This window comes from Acipenser ruthenus, chromosome 14 (assembly GCF_902713425.1).
Source record: "Acipenser ruthenus chromosome 14, fAciRut3.2 maternal haplotype, whole genome shotgun sequence".
Lineage (NCBI taxonomy): Eukaryota > Metazoa > Chordata > Actinopteri > Acipenseriformes > Acipenseridae > Acipenser > Acipenser ruthenus.
This window is the reverse complement of record NC_081202.1, coordinates 20,129,689-20,138,670: the sequence shown is the minus strand read 5'-3', so window position 1 is coordinate 20,138,670 and position 8,982 is coordinate 20,129,689. Positions and strand designations below refer to the sequence as shown.

Below are 8,982 nucleotides of genomic sequence, written 5' to 3'. Positions count from 1 at the left end.
TTAATCATTTTGTATTCATAATAAAAACAATATTTATTTGAACAGTATGCACAAATAAAAAATACACAGAATATCCTCTACAATATTTCCATATAAGTGGAAAATTAGGTAGGTTAAATCCATTACTTTCAATCTGAACAGCAATTTTGCAAATGCACTGGATGAATTACATTTTTTTTCAAATAAAACGTTTAAATTGCAAAATAGTCACACTCCAGAGCTCTTTGTGTCATATTAAAACAACTTTAGTTTTCCATCCCTGTTCAATCCTCTGCCTATAATTGTATGGCCTAAGTCTCTGGATAACCAAAACATTTTAAACTGCATATATGAACATTTCACAACAACACACAGCAGATATTATTAGAACTTCCTATCTATTAACATGACTATATTCTCTTGAAATTGAGATATTGATCTTTTAAATAAAGGCTTGTTATACAGTTTAAAGAAAATCAAAGCAAAAATAGAAGTGTGAAATCAGTACATAGAGGTTCTGCTACTCTAAATGTGTGGTAAAAAAATCTATTTAACATTAATGGCAGTTTTCTAGACCGGTACAGATTTATGTAAACAAAGTGTATCATTGATGTGGCCAGTGGTAACACCGAAAATGGAATGGGGAAAGGAAACCCCAATCTATAGAAAACATCCCTGTACCCAAATTTGAAGTTGTGGCAGCAGCCTTATAAATGAGTTGACAATACCCGCAATCTAACCTGACCTTAAAAATATAGAATACAGTTGTGTAACAAGTATTAAGCAAATATCTCAAAGCTTTAGGTCTTTGTCATCTGGAAAACAAAGTCATATGATCACAATATGGCAGCCACCTTGGGTCACAGTTCAACATAAAGGGTAATGTTAGAATTTGCCCAAGGAGTTCCCATAACACTTAATGTATAAAAGTCAGTATCTCAAATGGTTTATGAGATTTTAGTGACTGAAGTTTACATCATGGATTGACAGGTACATTAAGCTCCCCTCACTGGGAATATTCCTATTTTACATTAAATCAGTCAATAATTATCAATAAAAACCAAGTAATGGTTTGCTTTTTTTAAACATTCATATTTTAGAAAACTTGAAAATTACTTAAATTCCTGCCTTGTTATCAAAAAGCATGGCTACTACAGGACAGTGATTTAATAGATAGAAATTAAACAAAATACAGATTGTGCCTAAGAATTTTATTCTGAAGCAATGCTTTGTCCTAATTCATAAGTTGTTTTGAAGTACAGGCTCACCATTACAAGTTTAGATATACAGAGACATAATATACTGTATTTAGACAGCAGAAACATTTATTAGATCTTGAGCACTGTTATGCATATTGAAAACTGCAAATAAGCCACAGTTTATTACATACAATTCTCCAATACCACAGCACTTACTCCCAACACAAACCAAAATATGGAAAGCAGTGAGCAGATGAAAATGAATGTATAAACAGCATCTTAGGTATAACAGATTATAAATCTACTTTGTACTGTAGTTAAATAATACACCTGGGTAACTGCTAATGGTGTTCTGTGTTTTTTTTTGGTTTGTGTCCCACAATCACAAGCTGTAAATAATTGCTTCCTTTACGATGCACAAAACTAAATCAAAACCTTATTTACTGTCTGATGTGATTTATGTTCCCAAAAGTTAGTTTTACAAACTGTGACAAACTTCCTCCCCATTAAAACTTGCTTTCAGAATACAATTCTGTTTTTACTGGACTAAAACAACAGCTGCTTGAGGTTGCATATTCACTAAAGGTTTACAACTTTACTGGAAAAACAGCAGCTTAAGCAGGCTGATGTTAAAATGGTACATAAAGAATGGGTAACCATTACAAAAAAATATTACAAATGTACAGCAAACTTAAAAGTCTATCAGTACCCTTTGAAACATACAATTTTGAATGTGCCTGGCTCACGGGGTCACTTTCAGAGGCACAATAATAGTGTTTTAAGAATGCACAGCTCAAGTTTGGAAGAGAACACACACAATTGAATAACATTGTTGGTTCTGTTTACACTGCACTAAGTCTAACTAGAATGTAATTTACGATAACGACCAAAAAAAGGCAAATTATAGTCAAACTTGCATTTAATATATAAATAATTGTTATATATACTTGAGACAGAGCAGGTGACCTTTATGCAATCATTAAAATGCTGTTATTCAGTTATTTCAATCTGCAAATATCATATCCCATTCCATTTTTATTGTTGAGTAGGAATTGTGGTATAGTTTCCAAAAAAAGAACCAGTTTACAAACCCCCCAACAGTTCAGAATACAATGCATTGTCTGTACAAATAAAAGGTATAGATTAAAAATTGATGGCTTTGCCAAACGATGCTGCCAAGTTTGCTTCTCGGAAGGCTTCTGAAACAGTCTGAAATATGAAAAAGAGCAGATGATGTTTTAGAATAAACTCATTTATTCATGATCATTATTATTTTAAATAATATCATATATTCGGTTTTACTTACTGGATGAGCATGACACACTCTGGCTACATCTTCAGAAGATGCTCCGTATTCCATTGCTAATGTAGCTTCATTTATCATTTCACCAGCACCCTAATAGAAATAGGAATTTAGTTGTATTTATATTCAAGGCTAAAATTATTTATAATGCATCATAATTGTACCAGAATATATAGTGGCTAGACATTATAAGTACAGTGCTCCCTCACTAGAACGCGGGTCTCGGGGGGGAGTGGGACACGACACACAATATGAATATACATGTGCCATATAAACTACATGCTGCACTTACTGTCCCAAGAATGTGCGCTCCCAGAATCCGGTCTGTTTCTTTGTGACTCAGGATCTTCACCAAACCATCTGTGTCTGCATTTGTTTTAGCGCGGCTATTTGCAGCAAATGGGAACTTGCCAATTTTATAGGGGACACCCTATGTGAAATAAAAACACAACATTTATATTTATGTAAATCACTTCTACTTGTTACATTTTAGTCTCCATTAGTATTTCTAAATTATTAAAACGTGTTTAATAGTTAAGGATTAAATCACTTACTCAACACTGACCTTTTGGTACACCTGTAGTCTACAGAATGATTTTAATTCATACATATTTTACTACACTTCAGAAACATCCAGCCACCTACATTATAATTCAATTTAAGATACATTTGTTCACTCCCTCCTCATTTTCTTTCATTAGATTTTAAGTATTAAAAAAAAAAACTGTTTACTAATGGCAAAGCAAATCAGTTGATCAAAGTAAATTCACTGTTGACATTTATTAGATCTTGAGCACTGTTATGCATATTGAAAACTGCAAATAAGCTACAGTTTATTACATACAATTCTCCAATACCACAGTACTTACTCCCATCACAAACTAAAATATATCTGGAAAGCAGTGAGCAGATGAAAATGAATGTATAAACAGCATCTTAGGTATAACCTACATTATAATTCAATTTAAGATACATTTGTTCACTCCCTCCTCATTTTCTTTCATTAGATTTTAAGTATTAAAAAAAACAAACTGTTTACTAATGGCAAAGCAAATCAGTTGATCAAAGTAAATTCACTGTTGACACACACCTCTTCTTTCAGCTGCTCCTCATTTTTACCAACCCAAGCCACCTCTGGATGAGTGTAGATAACAGACGGCACACAGTTGTAGTCTATGTGCACGGCTCCTCCAGCCATTCCCTCTACACAGATAATACCTTCATCTTCAGCCTTATGAGCCAGCATAGGGCCAGCAATAACATCCCCAATGGCAAAGACACTGCCAAGAAAGACATACTGTTATTAAGTCACAACTGCTTCATGATTTAAGAGCCACTTTTTTTTTTTAAAAACATGCTGCAGTCAGCTTCTCTATTTGCTGCTACCATCTGCTGATATGAAATGGTACTGCACTTTATTTGTAGGTTCCTCATTGAAAAAGCTTTTCAAATTGCATTTGGCTATAGTGTGGTAAACTCAATTTTATACAAATATATTTAACCTTTCAGGTACTATGCTCTTATTACACCATTATGAAAGCCTTCTGAGTGTCCTTGCAATGCATTTATTTAGCATATTACTTATTCAGTCATTCTGTCTCTCCTGTGAAATATCAAAACTAGGTGTTTTGGTACCATTAACAAATGTACCTTGGAACCTTTGTCTGGAATCTGTTGTTGACTGGGATTCTGCCACGATTATCTAGCTCAATACCAACACTCTCCAAGCCCAAATTCTGAGTAAAAGGACGACGGCCGATGCAGACCAACAGCACATCACAAGTGAGGACATCAGACTTCCCACCTGCAGCTGCTTCAACTCTGAATAAGTGAAAGGTCAAAAAAATAAAAAAAAATAATGATTAGTTATCCAGCTCAGTTAACCGCAAGGCTTCTATGGGGGAGCAGAAACAGATGTGCTAAAGCTCAGCAACTGTTCTAACTTAAATAAAACTGTCAGGGAGGGGTCCTCTTTGGTTCATACAATTCAGTGACTTAAAACTTTTGCATAAACAAGCCTATTAAAGTATCACTAAGTAAATGACTTACAAGACATCAATCTTTCCATCTGGCCTCCTGGTTGCCCCAGTAACCTTTGTGCCCAGTTTGAATTTGAGGCCCTGTTTTTGCAGGATTCGTTGGAAGTTTTTTGAGATCTCCATGTCGATGCCCAATCCACCTACATGGCCCAGGAACTCGACAGCCGTTACTGTTGAACCTAGTCGCTGCCACACTGAACCCTGCAGGCAAAAATATTCAGGAAATTAATAAAACGTTGCCAGGCATGTTTCATATAAAAGATGTTGGAACTTAACAATTTAATAGGATTCAGCATATATGTATGGAGGCAGCTGGCCTAGTCTCTATGACAATCAGAAAGATAAGGAGTGTAGCCTTTAATTCTCTGTGTTTTAAACTTATTTTTAATTGTGCTAAATCTACAAAATTGTAATAATGAAGTGAGCCTAGCTCAGTAACCATAGCTACACCAATAAGCGAGGCCCACAGGCTCAAGCAAGTTTGACTCCCTAGAAGTGCCAGGTGTTGCGGGTAATTCAATATAGTTATTGTCAGCAATGAGAGATATGGTAAGCTTTGGGAAAACTTCAAAAGGCAACCAAGAGGCTGTCTTTCTCTTTAGTGTGAGTTTGTACAGTCAGTCAGATAAAAGAGTATGCATGCTAGATGTTGTTAGCACATTCATATTACATTTACCGACTTAATCTAATTAGTTCTTACAGAATACACAAATTATGGACAATTAATGTATTGCTTTCACATGCAATTGAAAGTTACACTGAACTGAGATTGTGTCTAAAGCTGCATCCACACTGCATAGAGTGACGCAAGTGAAGTCAGCGAATGTCAATCTACACCAGATGCGACTTGGAAACGATCCACAAGACTGGAAATAAATACATGACCCTTGTTTTGAGGAGTGACTTGTTTGAGGTGTGTCAAGGGTGTTAACCTTGCTTCCGATTGGTCAGATTCATTAAAATAGAAACAGGTTCTATTTTAGCGACACAAAATTCTCAACACGACGTTGCTCGCTGCTGGTGTGGATGCTCCCATTTGACTGCAGTGACAGCTAAATTATTTGCTCGCATCAAGTGTGGATACGGCTTAACCATTATTGCTTACTGAGATTAATGTGCTGATTTATGCTATTTTGGTATTAACCTTCTTTCCTACTTTTGTACCATATTTTATTTACACACTTTTGATAAAATGTATAAAACATACAACAGTGTTGCTTGTGGTTTTTATTGTGCAATTTTTTCCTCGTGATCTAGAGCCCGTTTGGGAAAAATTTGTAACTAAGAGTGCTAACTGAATTAAACCATTACACTCATTAATTTGGGTATCTAAACAACCAGTCTCTCCGAAAAAGATATATAGTTCCACTGTTTCTCACCAGTTCTACACCAATCACTCCAGCACCTATTACAATCATCTTTTCAGGAACACTCTTCAAAGACAGGGCACCAGTGGAAGACACAACAGTGTCTTCATCAATCTAATAAATATGAGATTCAACATGTTAGTCACTGCTCACAATTTAATATAAGAAAGCAAAACATATATAAAACATACCACATTGATACGTGGTGTTGATATGTGTAACTAACAGCAATACCTGAATTCCAGGGAAGGGTGTAACCTCTGAACCAGTAGCTATCAGGATGTTCTTGGAGTTGATAACTTGCTCACTGCCGTCGCTACCTGTTGCTGTAACCTGGTTCTTTCCAGTAATCTTTCCTAATCCTGGAACATGTGTCACCTTGTTTTTTTTTTTAAAAAAACACAGATAGAGAACTCAGCAAAACAAGGCACAAAGTGGCAGAATATAGATATCTTTTTAGACCTATAACTTAAGTGTTTTTAATAGTTGTTTAAATACTAGTGCTTTTTATAGGGTGTTTAATACTAAAAATAGTGTTTGTGTTAAACCAGGTAAATACATTATCATGTCTGTCTAAAGCAACCAACAAGATTATGCCAACACACAGTGTTTGGGTTGCAAATGCAATACTAGGACAACTGTAAGAATCAAAGCAGTATCTACTCTAAAGTAAATGCAGTGAGTTTCTAGTGAGTATATTTTTCCCCTGTTTGGTGTAGTTAGAATTCAATGCAAGCACATATTTTAAAAGGTCAAAACCAATGATATAGGTCCACCACAGCTTTAACTCACCTTGTTCTGTTTAAATAAATGAGCAATGCCACCTGTCAAGGCCTTGACTGCACCACTCTTCTGTTCCATCATCTTCTCCAGGTTTAACTGGAGTCCTGTTACTGGGGTATAGAGAAGTGAACATTACTTTAATACTTTTTATTTAAGACAATAATCCCTGGGAGGAACATGTTTTTTTTTTTTTGTCTTTTCCCTGGTCTTTTTTTATGACTCAGGGCAATGGATAACCAATTGTCTGAAATAGCTATTGAAAACGCTGTGTTTAATTATCATATTTATTAATAATAATAATATTTATTATTATTATTATTATTATTATTATTATTATTATTATTATTATTATTATTATTATTATTATTATGCAGACACCTTTATCCAAGTCGACTTAGAGACTACTAGTAATTAAATTAAACAAAAAATAAGTAAAAAAAAAAAAATACTTACTTTCAATACCTCTGCTGGCAAAATCTTTTCCATGTGCCATGTGATATAGATAAGAGTTGTTGAGTAAAGCCTGAAAAATGTAATATGATTTTTTAACCAGTATCTCTAAATTGCACATGAAGACATTGATAAAGGCTGATTGTCACAATGATTATGTTTTACCTTTGAAGGGATGCAGCCAACATTCAAGCATGTTCCTCCCAAAGTTTCGTTCTTTTCCACACATATAGTCTATATAAAAAAAAAAATTATATAAATAAAACCAGGTTTCAAGAGTTTATCGGATTATAGACAAAAGCATCTACAGGAGGCTAAGAGTATATAAAGACAAAATTAAGGCAGTTATGTTGAAATCACTCATGAGCATTTGCTAGGAGAAAAAGCATCACAGTACATCATGCAGTACATCATGCTCCCTCCTGCAATCTTGCTTGTTTTCTGTTCCCACAATAGCCATTCATGATCTGGGTGCATTATGATGCTCATATAAAATCCTTTTTCTCCTGGTGAATGCTCCCATGGAAATGGTGAGAAATGTTCTCAGTTGTATTCCCTATCTGATCTATGACCTCAGATGTTTAAATAAAATTATCAAAACATTCAGGATTATGTTGAAAGAAATAACAACGGACATACTGACAAGATACTGCAAAGATAATGTGTTTCTTCTAAACATTACAGGTTGTTCATTATGCCTACCTTAAAACCAAGCTGGGCAGCTTTAATGGCAGCCACATAACCGCCTGGCCCTGAGCCAATTACAGTGACATCAGCATCAACTAAATGGAAGGAAAAACAGTCCTATTAAATTGTTTTATTTTGGGAATTAATTTGAATAGTATAAAATGAATACCCCAATACAGCTGTTTCTCTACCTTGATTGGTAACAACATTTGATGTCATACATAAATATATTATATTAACCTGAATTTTTTATCATCTGAACAAAATATGTAATTCAACCCAACAATATTCAGGTGGACAGTAACAGTGACTTACTTGTTGTCTTGTCTGCATAGGTTCTCAGTGTCACCGCTGTGATTCCCTGGAGCCTGCGAGGGAGATGGTGTACATGGCCTTGCTGAAATTTGGATTTAAAAAAAATGCAAAGATCATTAAAGAAAGAGCACAGAGACTTTTTTTTTTTTTTTTGCCAGGGTGAAAACATAGTATTAAATGTCATATTTTCTAATAGACACATGGTAGACTCACAAGTGATGAGCATGGCACAACTGGTTTAGCTCTGTTAAAAACACAGCAAGTTGTGAATTCTGCTTCCCTCACCTTGCTTGGGTCTAGGGATGCTGGAGTAATCAAGGAAAAACTCTCCAGTGCAATTGACTGTGTTAAATCACATTTCTTGTCAACTGCAGTGTGCACGGAACTAATATATTGCTTTCACATGCTTTCGGCGTACTCACAAAATGTTTAATAACACTTGCCAATAATAGCAAAAAAAAACATGATATGCTTCATCAATAGACAATATTGCTATCAATACAACAATACACAACACAACAGTACAGTACAGTATCAAATGTTACTGAACTGAAGACGCCAGACGACAGTGTCCTACTAGTACTAGGCCTGTGTATAGCAGTTTCATACCTGTCAACCTTCAAAAGTTGTTTTCTGAGCGTTCACAAAATAATTTTTTACGCACTGAATTAATAGCAATGTGTTATAATCTTCTTTTTCTTTACCTTGGCTAAAGTGCAATACAACCGGTTCCAGCTCTGCATTTTGATTGTACGTCCTGAATTTTCCGCTGTAACCTAGAGCTTACCAAAAAAGCCAAGGACTCCCTACACTGCGCTTGCGTCTGAACTCGGGCTGTGATTAAAAATCAGTCGCATACG

The 8,982-nt window shown here is 35.0% G+C and overlaps 1 protein-coding gene across 1 annotated transcript; it reads right to left on the bottom strand.

The window, feature by feature from the left end:
• Positions 1–1,173: 1,173 nt before the first annotated feature.
• LOC117419633 (dihydrolipoyl dehydrogenase, mitochondrial-like) lies at positions 1,174–8,959 on the bottom strand. Its single transcript, XM_034032594.3, has 14 exons — positions 8,827–8,959; positions 8,123–8,204; positions 7,823–7,902; positions 7,286–7,354; positions 7,124–7,193; positions 6,680–6,780; positions 6,122–6,265; positions 5,900–6,001; positions 4,531–4,721; positions 4,132–4,302; positions 3,572–3,761; positions 2,774–2,911; positions 2,485–2,574; positions 1,174–2,387 (listed from the first exon to the last, which is right to left on the bottom strand). The coding sequence occupies exons 1-14, from the start codon at positions 8,863–8,865 to the stop codon at positions 2,322–2,324; spliced, it is 1,533 nt and encodes a 510-aa protein (XP_033888485.3). The 5' UTR covers positions 8,866–8,959; the 3' UTR covers positions 1,174–2,321.
• Positions 8,960–8,982: the final 23 nt, after the last annotated feature.